This window comes from Danio rerio, chromosome 9 (assembly GCF_052040795.2).
Source record: "Danio rerio strain M-AB ecotype USA chromosome 9, GRCz13ab, whole genome shotgun sequence".
In the NCBI taxonomy this organism is placed as follows: domain Eukaryota; kingdom Metazoa; phylum Chordata; class Actinopteri; order Cypriniformes; family Danionidae; genus Danio; species Danio rerio.
The window spans coordinates 4,464,622-4,484,395 of record NC_141029.1 but is presented as its reverse complement, the minus strand read 5'-3'; the positions used below and the strand labels follow the sequence as shown (position 1 = coordinate 4,484,395).

At 36.1% G+C, this 19,774-nt stretch overlaps 1 protein-coding gene across 9 annotated transcripts in view; it reads right to left on the bottom strand.

The window, feature by feature from the left end:
• kalrna (kalirin RhoGEF kinase a) overlaps window positions 1–19,774 on the bottom strand; it is a 273,541-nt gene that overhangs the window by 157,167 nt on the left and 96,600 nt on the right. For all 9 annotated transcript variants that reach the window (XR_015499039.1, XR_015499040.1, XR_015499041.1 and 6 more), the window contains exons 4-6: window positions 11,550–11,742; window positions 8,698–9,210; window positions 3,176–3,298 (exon numbers count right to left, since the gene is read on the bottom strand). Coding sequence is in view for 6 of the 9 variants with exons in the window: in XM_087267317.1 (XP_087123443.1) it covers window positions 3,176–3,298; window positions 8,698–9,210; window positions 11,550–11,742 (829 nt within the window). In the remaining 3 variants the exon portion in view is untranslated. The remainder of the gene's footprint in view (window positions 1–3,175; window positions 3,299–8,697; window positions 9,211–11,549; window positions 11,743–19,774) is intronic.

Below are 19,774 nucleotides of genomic sequence, written 5' to 3'. Positions count from 1 at the left end.
TATTTTATATAATTACAAACGTTACAGTAGGCTATTTCGCACTGTCATTAATCTACAGTTATAATCAACTCATGTTCATAGAAAAGTTAGTAATAAACATTTATACACAAGTATTTATGTGTGTGAAGCGTCTGTTTTGTAAGAAATGCTTTTCATATGATATGTGAGCGACCTGTGCAGCTTTTTTGTAGACAATTTCTCAAGCGAGCATGACGTCGACTGAAACTTTGTCATACACCACTCCCACCAAAAGGCTACCCTTGCTAGTGAAAACGCAAGCCTGATAAAGGTGACAAGTACCAACCCGAACCGTACCGTATTGTACCAGTCAGTGGAAACGAGCCATTAGATTCAGTGGTTGTTATCCTAGAATAACATACTTTGGAATGTTGTGACTGACCAATCAGAATCAAGTATTCCAGGCAGCCTTGTAATAAATTTTTGTAATTAATTACTATTACTAATTAGTTAAGTAAACAGCTACACTGTAACAAGGAAACCAGTGACCAAAGATAATATATTTTGCTGCAATCAGATGTTTTAGATCGATGACATATTTCATGGAAAGTTTAGAGTTATTGGATCGAGTTTCATTCTGCATACGCCACTATACTACAGCTTGGTTTCAGATGCACTTGATGTGAATGTGCTTGACTGCCTGGATAGAATTGGGTTGTTTATTTGCATTATTATTTCACTTTCACTAGCTATGATAAGGACACAAGAATTCAAAAGAAACTCTATTCATAAAAACACAGATTATTCACCCACACTGGTTTATTTGTAATAAATAAGGGTAGAGGAGAAATGCCTTTCAGATAGAGGAGCGTTTGTCAGTAGCTATGTTTCCATCCAAAAATGCTAATTAACTTTATGCGTAAAACGGGATTATCGCATAAAAGATGAGCGAATAAAGCAGCGTTTCCATCCGACGAGTCTAAGCGAACAAAATTGTCACTTCCTGACAAACTGGCGCCAAATATCAACAGTAAAATCAGAATTTGCTGCAGAATGAGAAGCTGCGTAAATCTTTTCTTTATTTAATGACTGACTTGCGCCTCAGAGGGCAATCCTGACATGCAGTGACCTTTTTTAATACGCATACTGGAATTTGTGCGGTAAAAGTTTCCATCGCAGTTTATGCGCATCTTCTCTTATCGAATAAAACATTTATCCTACTTAGTTGTTTTTTATGCGCATTTTCAAAATTTACACTGCAAAAAAATGCTTTTCTTACTTAGATTTTTTGTCTTGTTTCTAGTCCAAATATCTAAAAGTTCTCAAATCTAGAAGCATTTTCTGGACAAGCTAAACATATTGTCTTGTTTTAAGAAATAATACGCCAAAATACAGTGAGTTTTTCCTTAAATAAGCTAAATAATCTGCCAATGGGGTAAGCAAAATAATCTTATCACAAATCGAAAACAAGATTATTTTGCTTACCCCATTGGCAGGTTATATTGCTTGATTTAAGGAAAAACTCACTTTATTTTGGCGTATTATTTCTTAAAACAAGACATTATGTTTTGCTTGTCTAGAAAATGCTTCTTGATTTAAGAATTTGTAGATAATTTGGACTAAAAAACAAGACAAAAAATCTAAGTAAGAAAAGTATTTTTTGCAGAGTATGCACATTATGGCGTTTCCATCAACTGGTTTTTATGCGCATATGCAAAATGTGCATAAAAATAGGTGGATGAAAATGTAGCTAGTGTTTTTTCAGATATCGCTTTCCACACTCGTTCACACACAAGTGAAAGCAGGGTGTCTACAGGCTTCTAAAGGTTCTATTTAAGACTTTTTTTTTTTAATTTTAAACAAAATAATATTTAAGACCATTTTACAGTACAGAATTTGCACAAAAAAATCCTTAAGCCTATTAATTATACATATAAAGTGTGAAAAAACACAAATTATTATGAATAATATTAATAAAAAACATGATATTGGTTCCATCAAACAGCATTAGCAACACTAACAAAACATAAATTCCTAATGTCAGTAACTTTGTCAGTACCCAACAGCTTATGCCTATTATTAAATTAAACATAACAATATTTATTTGTAAAGTTTTTATTATTGTTTATTAGATTTTCTGATTTTGTTTGATTTTGTTCTGGTAGGACGTTTGCTGTAAACAAACTTTTTAAGTATGCAGCAAAATAGCTTGAAGGAAACATAAATGTTTAATAAGGCTTAAATTACATTTTAAGATACTTAACTGATCATATTAATAACAAAGTGTCACAAAGGTTACAACAGACCAACTTTGGCCTGCAGGCTCTAGTTTGGGAATCTTTTCTTTTAAGGGATGCAAAAATTAACATTTAACCACCCCAAATTTTTCTGAGTTTTTTTATTTTTTATTTTATTTTATTTTATTTTTTTTTTGTTGAACACAGAACAAGATATTTTGAAGAAAGCTGAAAACCTGTAAGCACTGACTTCCAAAGTAAGAAAACCAAATACAACGGAAGTCGATGCTTACACACAGTTGAAGTCAGAATTATTAGCCCCCCTTTTAATTTTTTTTTTTTCTTTTTTAAATATTTTCCAAATGATGTTTAACAGAGCAAGGAAATATTCACAGTTTGTCTGATATGTTTTTTTCTTCTGGAGAAAGTCTGATTTGTTTTATTTTGGCTAGAATAAAAGCCGTTTTTATTTTTTTAAACACTACTTTAAGATCAAATTTTTGCCCCTTTAAGCTATTTTTTATATATTTTACAGAACAAACCATCATTATACAATAACTTTCCTTATTATCCTAACATGCCTAGTTAACCTAGTTAAGCCTTTAAATGTCACTTTAAGCTGTATAGAATTGTCTTAAAGAATATCTAGTCAAATATTATTTACTGTCATCATGGCAAAAATAAAATAAATCAGTTATTAGAAATGAGTTATTAAAACTAATATGTTTACTGTATTTCCAGCATTCTTTCCCATGTCTTATTTTGTGTTCAACAGAAGAAGAAAAAAAGATTTGGAAGTAAAGAGTGAGTAAATGATTTTTGGGTGAACTTACCCCTTTAATAACACAATTTTAGATTTCTCAGTGAACTAATCCCTTATGTACTTTATTGTGTGGACAACATCAAGTAAGAATGTGAAATCACCAAAAAAAAAAAAAAATAAATAAATAAAAAAAAACTATCATCACAGACTGACATACCATTGAGTTCATGGCAAAGTGGTTGTGTTGCGTCTGTAGCTCCACAGCATGCTGGTAGCTCACACCGATCTCCGTGTGGCTCTGAAGAAACAATTCCTTATTGTGACTGATCCAGTCAAACATCTGCAGAGAGACCAGGAAGAAAAGACCTTTTCAAAAATAATCCACCATCCATTCCTGTGTCTTTACACATCGCTTACACATCACTGAAGGTTCGTTATCACCATCATACACTATTAATTAAACACACGACTAATGAATTACAGACACACAACAGATAACAGAATGACAAATGTAAACATCTGAAGCATTCTGTTCCAGCAGATGATAAGGAACCCATTTGCGGTGTTGCCGTGGCAACACTTGTAATTAAGACAAATGCATTTGTTGATAAAACACTGCGCTGAAACACTGATATCAGTTGTTGGAGCTTTTAAAGGATTTACAACTATCTTGAACATACACATTCTGCTCTATTATTGCCTTCTTGCCAATGCCAGAGTTTGCCTTATATACATGCAGTGTTGAGGGTAATGAATTACAAGTAACACGAGTTACAGTTGAAGTAAGAATTATTAGCCCTGCTTTTCATTTTTTTTTAATATTTCCCAAATTATGTTTAAAAGAGAAAGGAAATTTTCACAGTATGTCTGATAATATTTTTTTCTTCTGGAGAAAGTCTTATTGGTTTTATTTTGGCTAGAATAAAAATTTTAAATAAGTTTTTAATTTTTTGATATACATTTTAAGGTCAAAATTATGAGCCCCTTTAAGCTAATATTTCTTTCGATAGTCTACAGAACAAACCATCGTTGTACAATAACTTGCCTGATTACCCCAACCTGCATAGTTAACCTAATTAACCTAGTTAAGCCTTTAAATGTCACTTTAAGCTGTATAGAAGTGTCTTGAAAAATATCTAGTCAAATATTATTTACTGTCATCATGGCAAAGATAAAATAAATCACTTATTAGAGATGAGTTATTAAAACTATTATGATTAAAAATGTGTTGAAAAAATGTTCTCTCCGTTAAACAAAAATTGGGTACAAAAATTAACTAATTTAATAATAATTATTATACAATATACAATAATTATTCAGGTGGGCTTTAACTGTATGTATATATATATATATATATATATATATATATATATATATATATATATATATATATATATATATATATATATATATATTTATATATATATATATATATATATTATATATATATATATATATATATATTTATATATATATATATTATATATATATATATATATATATATATATATATATATATATATATATATATATATATATATATATATATACATATGAGCAATATCACACGAGTAGCAGTGCGATATGGCTGTATATTGCCATATCCTATGATGTATATACAGCCATATCGTGTGATATTGCGTTTATACAACAGTTTGACGGCAAAATCAAACACGGAAAGTCCCAAAAACCCTTTTGTATGAGGAACTACTTTCTTCCACGTTGGATTCAAATCATAAGCTGACAGTTAAACAGCTGAGCAAGCATCTTTTAAAGTTTAGATCTGTAGTGTCTGCTTTTTGCTGGCTGTATGTGGGTGGAGTAATACACAAAGGGTAAAGAGGCTGTACGGGTGCTGATATTACTTAAATATATCACGGCTATCAGCTATCAAATATAATAGTAATATTATATATATATATATATATATATATATATATATATATATATATATATATATATATATATATATATATATATATATAAATAATGACAGAACTTGAACCTATCCCCTAATTATTAACAGGCAGACTATTACCTTTATATTATATATCACTAAAAACTCAGAAATTATGAATAAATCCTATAAACATTTGCTAATTAGTGAATAATATTACTTAAATTGATTTAAACTGATTATATAGGGCAATACGTTGGCACTGTTGCCTCACGGCATGAAGGTCTCTGGTTTAAGTCTCGGCTGGGCCAGATGGTGTTCCTGTGTGGAGTTTGCATGTTCTCCCCATGTTGGCGTGGGTTTTTCTTAGGGTGCTCCGGTTTCCCCCACAGTCCAAACCAGCCTGATCTAAGTATTTTACGTTTTGCCAGTTTAGTGGCTAATTTGTACGAAATTGTACGATTTTAAAAAGGAGGCGTAGTAACCCCACCCCTAAACCCAACCGTCATTGGGGGAGGAGCAAATCGTACTAAATGGTACGAATTAGATCGTACGAATTCATACGAATTAGCCACTAAATCAAAAAAGTTACGAATTGCCGTGAGATTGTGTAGGTCCAAACACATGCGCCATAGAGGAATTGAATAAACTAAATTGGCCGTAGTGTATGAGTCTGTGTGTGTGAATGGGTGTATAAGGGTGTTTCCCAACACTGGGTTGCAGCTGGAAGACCATCTGCTGCGTAAAGCATATGCTGGAATAGCTGGCGGTTTATTCCACTGTGGCGACCCCTGATCAATAAGAGAATACGCTGAAGGAGAATGAATAAATGTACATGTTTTACACATCAAATGTATAAAGAAATGTTTACTACATTCATTCACTGATAAACATGCCTTGATGTGTACATGACAAATGACAAATGAAGCCTAATAAAACATGGAAATACAAAATACAATTACAAATTCTGTCCATGATTCACAGCCATTATCTCCATCATCTGCTTCTGCATTATAAACAAAGTATCCTTCAAAACCAAATAGCTGTCTAAAATAAATATTTAATTAGAACTTCAAATTAATTGCGCCCACGGTGTAATCAAGATAAGAGCAAAGAGGCAGCTAAATTGATAATCTAGTTGACTGCGTTCCTATTACATTAAGCGGTTGTTTTAAATCGAATGTGTCTGGGCTGCTTCTAGGAGAAGTTGGACAGAGGTATTAATTAGCAGAATGACTGCTCCATCCTGGCCTTTAGACATTAGGAGGCCTGGCACATTGACAGACAAATGATTTTCAATCCTGTACGCTCGCGATGAGAGAAAGGTTGCGTGAACAGCTTCTAAAAATAAACGTCTGCGGTCTGAACGAAATGAAATTATCAGAACAAAGCACTTATGCATACTTAGCTTCAGACGGGCCTCCACGTCATGTCTGAACATTTATCTCATGCTCACCCCTATCATAAAGTGGGGATGGAGTTAGTATGAGGTCATACTTTTAAACAGCCATGATATTGTAACCCAGGCTCATTGGAAATAGGGGTCTCAGCCTACATTTTTGCATTAGCGTAAAATACGTTGCGCTGGGTGCATTTTGTTGCACGTTTCAAATGACTAGAGGCTGCTTTTTTAAGTTTTGTGAATCTGAAATATGTTACTTAGAGTACTTTTTGTAGTAGGGATACTATATACAGTATGCTGTTTAAATACACATACCATAGAAGGCGGAGCTTGTCATATAGATCCATATATTTATTTAATTTTATTTATCTGAGGTTGCCACAGCGGAATGAACTGCCAACTTATCCAGCACATTTTTACACAGCGGATGCCCTTCCAGCCGCAACATATCACTGGGAAACATCCATTCACACTCATTCACACACATACACTACGGACAATTTAGCCTACCCAATTCACCTGTACCGCATGTCTTTGGACTTGTGGGGGAAACCGAAGCACCCGGAGGAAACCCACACGAACACGGGGAGAACATGCAAACTGCGCACAGAAATGCCAACTGACCCAGCCGAGGCTTGAACCAGCGACCTTCTTGCTGCGCCACCACCTCGCCCGTTATAAATGCATAAACTGGTAAATTAGCACAAATTGTAAAAATTATAACTATTATGACAAATAAGTATTTCAGTACTTATCTACTCCTTTCTGTGATTTTAAACAGGTTTATTTTCTATATATGTAACTATGGTTCTATATATTTATGAAATCACTAAAGCTTATTCAATGTGTTAGTTTTTTATAGTGTTTTCTAATATTTTTTTTATGTTCTTGCTAGGTTTGATGTAACATAATTTCATTCTGTAGTACAATCTACTGGGATCTACAATCTACTGTGGTGTTTTGAATGACAAAAATAAAAGGAAACTGGAAACTGAAACTAGCGAAGCACTGACCTAAACCCTTTCTTAATTCCAACCAATAGTGTTTTTAAAGAAAATGCACTGCTAACAAACACAGTTTATAAGCCTGGTACTAGGGTTAGGAATCAAAAATTGAAAACTTCTGATACTGAAAGAATCTGATACTTGTAAAATAAAAATAACATTTGAAATCGAATCTGTGAATCAACAAGAATCTTCCACGGCACCATCGTGTTTCCACTGCAAAAACCAGGACAGAACACAAACTGTTTTACCAAATGAACATAAAATATTCACACTTTTGAATAATGTCTTAAGTATAGTTTTAAACTAGTTTCACTGTTACTGAAAAAAGTTAATCAAGTCATCTAACCCATTGGTCCTCCACCACCGGGCTGCGGACCGGTAGCGGTCCGTGGATCAATTGGTACCGAGCCGCACAAGAAATCATTATTATTTCTGTTTTTATTTATTATCTGAGTCTGAACAATCTTTTATTTTGAAAAATGACCATATTCTCTCAGTTACATCTCGGTCACTTGAGCACCCAAATTTAACCCATAAGCAGCAAAATGTGTAAGAAACAGAAGTCTTTGGAAAGTTTCTTTGCTAAGGGGAAAAGGCCTGGTGAAGGACTCGCAAACTGCCAAGGAATTGATCCGCAACCCATTTGTCAGCAAATCAGGTGAATCCACTGTCTGTGCAAGAAGATCAACTGCTGGAGATCGCAAATAACGGCGACCATATTGCATCTTTTCTAGAGTTTGCATAAGTTTGTTATTTCCAATGGAGGTGCGTCCTGATAAAACTTGTATCAGAGTTGCAGCAATGATTTGTCAGCCTGTCATTCTCTAAAAAAAATAGGTAAACCACCTAACACCCACCCCCCCCCCCCCCCCCACTCCCCCTCCCCACAACTAAAATAAATTTGGGAAGCATTGACCGGTCTGCAGTAATAAAAAGGTTGGGGACCGCTAATCTAACAACAATGAGGGAGGGCAGGATTCCGAACCTCCTATTCTCAGCACTGAAAGCCAGTGTGCTCATAAGATATGAATTCCAGACATTCATTCATTCATTCATTCATTTTCTTTTCGGCTTAGTCCCTTTATTAATCTGGGGTCACCACAGCGGAATGAACCACCAACGTATCCAGCATATGCTTCATGCAGCGGATGCCCTTCCAGCCGCAACCCATCACTGGTAAACATCCATACACATTCATTCACACACATACACTACGAAATACTTAGCCTACCCAATTCAATGGGGGTCCAAGAAATTGCAAAAAATGGTGATGGTTCTGCTACCACCCCAAATGCCTCAGAAAAGGTCTAAAAAAAACTAATTTAGTACATGTGCAACAGAGTAGCAGGACCCTGCCTACACCGATCACATATGGGATCTATGTCAGCATTGATCTTTGAGAGTCTACCATTATTGTTGTTGAGCTCACTCACCTTCTCTGCGTCCTGTTCAAACAGTCGGAGCTGAAAGCACTGATCCAGCTTCAGTTTTCGTAGGTGCCACATCTGGTGCAGGTGCTGTCGGGTGCTGTGGAGTTTATCCAGCAGACTGGCGATCTTCGGAACCACGCTCTGGAAGTCGGCACTTCCAGAAATGCAGTTCCTCCCTGAGAAGCCGTCGCTGGAGCGGATGCACTGCAAGAGTCTCTGGCCTTCGTGGTCCAGCTCTTCCACCGGAGCCTTCATCACCTTCTTCTTCAGCTGTGTGTGCTCATCGATGAGTCTACGAGAGCCTTCCACATCCACCGGGAACTCCTTCTTAGCCAGAGTCTCCTGTAGATCTTCCAGGCGAGAGAGGAGGTGAACGGCGCTGGCCAGGAACTCCTCCAGAGCCACCCGGAGTTCAAGCCATTCCTCATGATTGTATTCCAGAGAACCTTCAAAGTCATCCGTTAGCTGGGATGGGTCCACTAGTTTGGTCAAGCCCTCCACTGATACCATGCTAGTCTGTCAGTGGGAAAAAGATGATGGTTAGCCCAAGAATAAAGCCCATGTTTAAATTTTACTATGAAGTCTGATGATTGTTCGGCTAACTCAGAGGATGGCAACCCATGGCTTTGGAGAGCACTTGTTATGCATTATAAAAGGTCACATTTTGGTTGAGGGGTGTCTAACAACAGGCTGATATGAACGCAAGGTCAAAAAATACTTTCATTGTCTTATAATATGCATTTATTTTTATTTATTTATCCTAACGACTCCTATATGATTTGTTTAGATATTCATTTTTTTCGAACCCCTTCTTTGGGTGAAGCTAATCTGATGATGCTAAACCTAAAAAATACGTTCTTACTACTTTACAGCGGCGGCGGCACATGACACGGCGGTAATGGCCATACTAAGCTGTCACCTACTGCACATAGCCTGTAAATGTTGTAATCGTAATTTTTTGTTTCACATTAAACAATATTTCAAAGGGAATAACACTTATCTTGGCATTCTATGTAACATATGAGACGGAGAACTTTTATTATGGCTAAAGCCATAATACTTGTTGTATATTTCCTGAAATTAGACCAATGGGCCATTAATATCAGATATTGATTGGAATTTTTGCGCTCATATCAACAAGCCATGACTGTGTTTTTCATTTTAATTATAAGGTCCAGTGCCAATTCTACCCCTTAGCCCTTCCCTCTTTTTCCCATTCTTTTTAAGCTTGAAGGCATATGGGCTAGATAGCCCTTGAAATTTTTCAGGACCACACTCAAAACCAAGGGGTAAGACAAATTCCCACAGTACACCATATACAACAGCAGCATGGCAGGTTTTTAAAACAAACATGTGTCTTAATACATTCATTACGGTGTTCGTGTTTTACCAACATGCTTAAAATAATGATAATAAAACACTCAATTTTGGTCTCTATAATCCATAATACAACTCTTGTATAGCAGTCCCACAACATCCTTTTACATCTGACACTCGAATACCATGTCAGAAAATTCTAGTGCCTGGGAATGAGCTTTTATAGTGTCTGCTATAACGTTAATGCTGTTTTGGTATGTTTACATAGATGAATATGGCCACGGTGTAAATACACAGTGCACTTATTGCCACATGATATCATTGACTTCCTGAAGATAAATACCAAAAAATAAGTACAGCTGTGGCCATCGTCTGCTCTCATATGAAGTAAGAGATTGTGATGACATATGATGAAGTGTGCAGGTGTTTTAGTGCTGTCTCATTTCTTGGTAGCAAAATTAAGCCTTTCCCTTCACACTTTGTTTTCAGGGCCAAGGGCAGGGCTTAATTTGTGCTAGAATAAGCCGGATCTGGCACCTCTGAAAACTGATCCAGCACCTCATTTTACCGATCCCTCAATCCCCCATCCGCTGTTCACTTTCACTTTCTTACGCGACTCCATAACCCTCTTCACTTACGTCCGCGACACCCCTCTGCCATCCAATGCCCCGCCATCCACCACCCCTACCCCCCTTTACTTTCATCCGCAACAACCCCACCCCCACCCAGCTCTCAACTTTTTTGCGCGACACCTCAACATCCTCTGGTATCCATTAGCCTGATCTGTTTCGGGACCTCACAATTCTGAAATTAAGCACTGGCTAAGGGAAAAGGTAAAAAATAGAATTGGGATTGGGCCGAAATGAACAGCTGTTGTTTGTGTCTTTGATTATTATTTCTCAAATGTAATACTATGACCCCCACAAACAGCTGTTTACATGCTTAACGCTGTTGCTTCGCCATTATTGAAATCACAGATTTGCCGCTTTTACTTTTGAAAACTAACGTAAGCATTACACGTCTCCACGAAGAAGCTTGTCGGGAATGCTGGAAAGACTCAAACAGACTTACATTGTTTAACATACGTCAGTGTAAGCTTATGCATGCTACATTTTTTCAGAAATAATGGGGACCACTATTTTAACCACAGCTATTTTCTTTATTATAGTTCTCACATTTCAGAAATGCAACATAAATGATATTTTGGTAAATATTGCTTTACATTTCATTCATTTATATTCAAATAAAAACAAAACAAAAGTTCACAGGTAAAAGAGAAAATTACACTGGTAAATAAAAACTGTAATGGCACTATCCTGTATAGGGGTGCTTACAAAAAAACGTATGGCAGGCACATCCTTATACCTGCAAACAATAATTTGTGTAATAGTCATATAAATGTCAAATATGTTTTGGAGCTCTGGGCAAATTTTATTTGGAGGGAGAATGACCAAAATGGCTCATTTGGTTGATAAGGCTGCCGACCCCTTAGATAACTGAACACACACAGACACAGAGACAGATGGTGAAACTTTTACCTCAAAGGTGAACTTGGCGCTACCAAAGTTAGTCTTCTGCTTCTGCCAGAAGTTGTCTGGTTTGATGATGAGAGCGACGCAGATCTCAGCTGGAAATGCTTCCTGTAGCGTCTTCAGCAATGGCTTTATTAGCTCCCATTTAGAGCCACGCATATCAATAATCACAGTGAAGCCTCTCTTACAAACGTCCTCACTGAAACAGATGGAGAAGAAGAGGTTTAGAGGAGCAGACCAGAACACAACACATTATATGGAATCATTAGTCTTCAATACTAAGTAATTGTAACAAAAAGAAGAGGAAAGCTAACTATTATTATTATTACTACTATGATTTAGTAGTCTAGACTAATGATTATTTAGTCTAGACTACTAAACGGTTTTACAAGGTAGAAAACTGAATATTTTTTGGTATCAATTTTACCCTGAACCACAAAACCAGTCAAAAAGGTCAGTTTTTTTTTGTTTTTTATCCATTATTTATACATTATCTGAATGCTAAATAAACGTTTTGTTGATGTATGGTACATAATCTTCACTTAATAATCTAATTGTTGGAATTAATGTCTAAATAAAATACTTTTTTTTTTAGAATAAATTAAAAAATATATATAATTTTAAAGCATACAATGTGTTTTTAGATACTATATAAAATATACCAGTGCAACATAGGACTTATAAGATAAGGCTGTCACTGATGGGTACAGCCAAAGTTCCTTTAGGGCAAGTCATTTCACTCTGTGACCTTCTTTGAAACCACTCTCTGGCAGTTTGCTCGGGCATTCTATTTGAATGCGAAAACATTAGATTCTCTAAAACTGCTTGTCAAACTTATGATTAAATTTCATATTAGGAATCACCAATAAAATTAAACTGCAACTGTGTCTTCAGTTTCCTTTCTAAACATCCAAATCACACAAAATCTGCAGAAATTCACGTGTGGTCCGAGCCCCTCCCCCAGAGTAGCGTCAGTCTACAGCGATCAATGATTGGCTCCTGCACTAGAAGGTGGGCTTTATTTGCCATATAGCCATCGATGATTGGCTCCTGTACTTGTAGGTGGGGCTGTATTCACCATATTGACCGTTACACTTTTCCCCATTCAAAAAGATTAAAGTGACATGTCTTGTGTATTCTATAGTCTTTGGTAAAGCTTTGTTCTAGGGGTACAAAAATGGGGTAGCCATCAGTGACAGTTAATTGTTATCCTAGAGTAAGAACCTTAAATGAATAATTTCTTAGCCAGCAATCTAGCCCTGATAGACCACTGGAGAACATTAACTGTCACCCGAACTACGATTCTGCAACTGAACTGCACCACATTTCCCTTAAGGCACCTCACACACACACCAGTTCCAGATCACCCATGATTGCACACATGCAGTGGTAACTCACAAGAACTAATGACTAGGACTATATATATACTTCACATTCTCACACATGTTGCTGAGTTCTCCTGTACCTTTACGGAGCATTTCTCTAGTCTTGCCATGTAATCGACCCTTGCCTTGTTCATTGTTTATGTTCTTTTGCCACCTGTTTTGACCTCTTTGCCTGTAACCAAGACTACACTTTTGGATGACCATTCTGATACCATTTGTTCCTGCTTTGACCATTGCCTGCCTGACTCTGAGTTAATACACTGCATTTGATCCCTCAACTCGGTTACAATCAGGGCTTAACTTGTGCCGGAACACTCCGTATGCGGCACCTCTAAAATTTAATCTGGCACCTCATTTTTCTGATCCCCCTTCTCAACCGCCCTCCTCTGTCGTCTGCTGTGCATTTTCATTTTCTTCTGTGACTCCCCAACCCTCTTCACTTTCATCCACGACAAATCCCTCCGCTCTTCACTTTCGTCCCAGACCCTCTCTGCCATCACCTCACTCCCCCCCGCTCTTTACTTTCGTCTACGCTAAACACCCCTGCCTCCTCCACTTTCATGCGTAGCACCTCTACATCCTCAGTTAACATGCCGGATCCGTTTGTCACGTTAGAGCGTAAAAACGGGAACAAAAGGTGAGGATCCAAGTGCAGATTTATTTACAATAGTGCAGCAAACAGAAAAACAAGGTGTCCAAAGCGCAAAGTAACAAATAAACAACAAAACAAGAAACTACAACATAAATCAAGAACAGGGCTCAGGAAACACAAACTCGATATTCAAGACTTACTCACGGAGACAAGAAAGACAAACGACACAGTGACAAACAGGTGGAATAGTTGTATAAATAGTCCAGGAAATCAACAGGAACAGGAACAGCTGTGATGGCCAATCAGTGTAAGTGAACCAGGTGTAATGCGCGTGGTATGTATGGACTTGTAGTTCTTGGGCCACTGTAGTTCGCAGGGAGTTGCAGGCGAACTACAGTGGCATCTAGTGGTCATACACAGTCATGACACCGTTACACTGATGTGTTCCAGGACATCGCAATTCAGAAATTAAGCACTGGTTACAATAGTCTATAAATATAAGGAGAACTTTTATTGTAAGGAAGATACTTAAACCACATTTATAAATATAGTTATAAAATATAACTTTGATTTTGGTAATGATTATTGAGATGGATTGTTGGCAATTGGATGGGTGTTGGTCCTATTGAGTAGCTACATGGACAAAGAAAATCTAACAACAGTTTAAAATTGTGTAAAATGTTTCTGTAACTGTATTATATGACTATTTAAGGCTTCTTGTTTTTGAAGACTTTTTAAGACCCCTCTGACACCCTAATTTTTAATGAAACTTCTCGTTCCATGTCCATAATCACTTTTCAAAAGTATTCTAAAATCAATAAATTACTTCAAATGTTCAGTTTGGTCAATTGTGAACTTTTTCCCCTTTAAGGGCCAGTTTTTGGTGAGTATTCCTGTCTGACACACTTTAAATGAGTCATTTAACCCTTAGATAATGAGAGTGAGACACATCAATAGAGAGAATGTGCTCTTCAGACCACAAAGTTCCTTTTAAACCACTTCGTTTTTTGCATTTCCATAAAAATCACTCAAAATCTCTTGCATCAAATATCGCATTAGAACACATTAACAGTGTTTGGACAGCTTTTAAAGAGTTCCTGGAGGACTGTTCTCATGAGGTTAAGCGGAAACAGCGCAGCCTCTATTTCTGGCTCCTGATTTTGAAGTAGCACACAGAGGTTGGTGGATAAAAATAACCCCGCCAGTGCTTCAGTAACCGGTAACACAGAGATTTCCATATGCCTCAATAAAGAAGATAGAATGACAGCACAAATGTTGTGCGATTAGGAACTACATAATGTCACGTATAAGCTTTTGTCGTTTCCTGCAACACTGAGATCTGAGTTGGAAAGCAGTCAAAAACAACAGCTGTAAATTTGAATGGTTTACTGTTGCAATGGGGCAAATTATTGCCAAAGCCACGCTGTTGATTTTGTGTTGAGTAATTCAATAGCTGGACATAAACATGCAATGCTGCTTTGACCCTTCATCCCACGCAGAACCCAAGAAAAACAAAGAGCCCGCACGTTCATCAAATGCTTGCACAGACCGAAGTATCGTTTGTTTTGTTTATCTCAAAAGCATTTGATGGAAGTTAAGATTTTGTAACTCATGCTGTTACTGGCGAGGAAAGAGAAAACTTAAAGATGGTCAAAAGGTTTATTTAAAGGACCCTACACAAGTGAAAAACAAAAATGTTTAGATGACAAGCGCTACAACTTTGTTTTGCTCACACATTTTATTTAACCATAGAGCTTGTAATAATTCATTCCTCACTAATTGTGGACCTAATTGTAGTACATTAAATTGTACAGCATGACCACAATTTAATTGACAAGAAACATTTTCATCATGGCTATTTAAATTAAGTTTAACACATTAATTGGCTGGTTGGTTGGTTGGTTGGTTGGTTGGTTGGCAGGTTAGCTGGTTGGTTTAATGGTTGGCTGGCTGTTTGGCTGACTGGTTTGTTGGTTGGCTAGCTGGTTGGTAAATTGGTTTTGCTAGTTGGTTAGTTTGTTGGCTGGTTGGTTAATTGGTTGGTTGGTTGGTTGGTTAATTAGTTGGTTGGCTGGCTGGTTGATTGGTTGGTCGGTTAATTAGTTGACTGGCTGGTTACTTGGTTGGTTGGTGGGCTGGTTGGTTAACTGGTTGGCTGACTGGTGGGTAAATTGGTTGGCTGGTTGGTTAACTGGATGGTTGGTTGGTTAATTGTTTGGCTGGCTGATTAATTGGTCTGTTGTCTAGTTGGTTGGTTGGCTGGCTGGTTGGTTAACTGATTGGCTGGCTGGCTGGTAAATTGGCTGGCTGGTTGGTTAACTGGATGGTTGGTTGATTAATTGGTTGGCTGGCTGGTTAATTGTTTGGTTGTCTAGTTGGTTGGTTGGTTTGTTGGCTGACTGGTTGGTTAACTGGATGGCTGGATGGCTGATTTGTTAATTGGTTGGTTGGTTGGTTGGTTAATCAGTTGGCTGGCTGGTTAATTGGTTGTTTGGTTAATTGGTTGACTGGCTGGTTGGTTGGTTAGTTGGTTAATTGATTGGTTGGTAGGCAGGCTGGCTAGCTGGGTGCTTGGTTGGTTGGTTAGTTAATCGGTTGGCTAGCTCGTTAATTGGTTGGTTGGTTAATTGGATGTCTGGCTGGTTAATTGGGTGGGTGGTTAGTTGGTTAATTTGTTGGTTGGTTGGTTAATTAGTTGGCTGGGTGGGTGGTTGGTTGGTTAATTGGGTGGGTGGTTAGTTGGTTAATTTGTTGGTTGGTTGATTAATTGGTTGGCTGGCTGGTTGGTTAGTAGGTTAGCTTGCTGGTTTGGACTGATTAGTTGATTGTTTAGTCAGTTGAGCGAGTTAGTGAGTTGACTGACTGACTGACTGACTGATTGATTGATTGATTGATTGACTGATTGGTTGATTGATTGATTGATTGATTGATTGATTGATTGATTGATTGATTGATTGATTGATTGATTGATTGATTGATTGATTGATTGGTTGGTTGATTGAGATTGATTTTATCCAACTAACTTTCCCTTCCTCTTGCTATGACTCTCTCTTCTGAAGGCACGTTTAATGGCACAAGGCCTATACAGTCTATAACTGACACAGCAGAACTAACAGCAAACATTAATGATCCTACCAATTTCCCATTGACAGAATAAATTTCTGGCCTTTTTTTTTCTTATTCGATAAGCTATTTTGCTTAGATGTTGCAATAAAAAAATAAAATATTTGATTTTAAAGGATTATTTCACTCATACTTATCATGTTGTTCCAAGGGTGTGCATTTACAATTTGACGTTTTACCAATACAGTCAGTAGTGTAACACACAATATTGTCCATGATAAATGCATACACTGACCTGATGAGGAAATTGGTGAAGAAAATTGATTTTACTATTTTTAGATGGACAAAAGTACTCTTGGAGCTTCATTTTATTACAGTTATATTCACACGGAATGTTTGGACTTTAAATGTTCTCCAGAAAATGGCTGTCTGTGGAAAATCAGGGAGCTTAATTTGTGCAAGGGGTTGAAATGATAACATAATTAAAAACATAATTTTTATTTCTTGCTTTTAAGTAGCACATTTGAATAATTTTATTTGATTAACTCTCGATGGGGGAGTAGACTTTTAAAAACCCATTTTATGAATTATTTCTGTTTTATATTATGACAAAGAAAATGTGAAATATAATTACAATCTTCTCTGCACAATAGATTGCATGAACACAATATTTTCTCTTTTTTATTTTAAAGGCTAAAGAGAATAAAAGGGCTAACGAGTAATAGATGCCCTTATATAATAATGTCTTGTCCAAATGAAAACCCAATTTGCATAATTATTAATTATAGAACGATTTGGTCATAAGAATATCGTGTATATTTTGTACATGCCACAGTTCAGGAAACTGCTGTAAGCATCAGGCATTTATGTCAATTGTCTAGCAAAGATGTAATGATGAAACGCATGTTTTATTATTTTAAATCTTAAATTTTACATTTTAAATCTAATTTAGCACTTAATAGCTACTATAAACTTGCTGTTCCAAAACCATAAACATTTTTTAAACGTACATTTATTAAAACAAATGATGTGTTCCACAGAAGACAGACAGATATATTGGTTTAGAGTTCCATGACGTTTAGTACACTATGACAGAATACCCTACTCTTTTTAAGGCAAACTATTTCTCTTGAAATACACAGACAAGAATCAAAAGAGCGTATCACAAACACTACATCATGTGCCAGCACAGGAAGCCCAGGGCATGAATCATAGCCAGAAGGGGGGTTGCAGCACGCTGACTCAATAACATTGATTTCCCCTCTTCACCAACCCAGCAGCCTGAACTGCTTTACACTGATGATGCAAGCACTGCTCCCGACTGGAAATCCAACAGGGCTGGGTTATGCTTTTAGTGTGATTTTGCTACATCTATAATGGAAGTGGATGACTCGCTCTTCTTGCTAATGAGAATATCTCATGAATGACAGAATGCAAAGTGGAGACTAAACATGTTTATATATATATATATATATATATATATATATATATATATATATATATATATATATATATATATATATATATATATATATATATATATATATAGTTGAAGTCAGAATTATTAGCTCCCTGAATTATTAGCGCCCCTTGTTTATTTTTTTCCCCAATTTCTGTTTAATGGAGGGAAGATTGTTTCAGCACATTTATAAGCATAATAGTTTTAGAAACTTCTTTCTAATAACTGATTTATTTTATCGTTGCCATGATGACAGTAAATAATATTTTACTTGATATTTTTCAAGACATTTCTATACAGCTTAAAGTGACATTTAAAGGCTTAACTAGGTTAATAAGGTGAACTAGGCAGGTTAGGGTAATTAGGCAAGTTATTGTATGATGATGCTTTGCTCTATAGATTATCGATAAAAAAATTAGCTTAAAGGGGCTAATAATTTTGTCTCAAAAATGTTTTTTAAAAAATTAATACCTGCTTTTATTCTATCCGTAATAAAACAAATAAGACTTTCCCCAGAAGAAAATATATTATCAGACATACTGTGAAAATTTCTTTGCTCTGTTAAAAATCATTTGGGAAATATTTAAAAAAGAAAACAAAATTTAAAAGGGGCTAATAATTCTGACTTCAATTGTGTGTATATATATATATATATATATATATATATATATATATATATATATATATATATATATATATATATATATATATATATATATATATTCATTCATTTTCTTGTCGGCTTAGTCCCTTTATTAATCCGGGGTCACCACAGCGGAATGAACCGCCAACTTATCCAGCAAGTTTTTTACGCAGCGGATGCCCTTCCAGCCGCAACCCATCTGTGAATATATATATATATATATATATATATATATATATATATATATATATATATATATATATTATATAATATTAGCCCCCTTCAAAAAAAATTTTCTTCCTTTTAAAATATTTTCCAAATGATTTTTAACAGAGCAAAGAAATTTTCACAGTATGTCTGATAATATATTTTCTTCTGGGGAAAGTCTTATTTGTTTTATTTCAGCTAAAATAAAAGCAATTAAATTTTTTTTTAAATTTTCTAATAATTCAGGGGGACTAATAATTCTGACTTCAACTGTATATATTAAGGGTGTAACGATACGCGTATTTAAATTGAACCGTCCGGTACAAGACTTTTCAGTTTGGTGCGCATTACAAACCGAACGATTCAGACTAATATCAACAAAAATAAAAGAGAATAAGTGTACGAAATATAATGTTTTTACTGCAACAACGCTCAACGAGGCATCCCAAATGACATCACAGGCAACATGCTGCCTTTCCAGCCCACATCCAAACACTACTTAAGTCAGGCAATAGCTGCACTAGCTGGCGTAATGGCTAGTAATGTTAAAATAATCCTCTTATAACCAACAGCGGGTCTGGCGTTTGGGAACACTTTGCTTTCGGTACATTTATAGCTGTGGATATGAGACATGGCTCGAAATTGCGACCGTTTTGGTTGCATATGCGCCCGAAATTTTATCTATGTGATGTCAAAATATATTTGGGAGTGCATAAAATTGATGTCGTGCGATCAGTTTTCACAGCAAAAATGTTCACCACATGCGCGGAACTAGGAGGCATTCGCACATTATTTATTCTATTTTTTTTTTATAATTGAGCATCGTATCAATGCCACAGCCTATACCTGAGTATTGTTGCTTAACATGTCCATCCCATTATG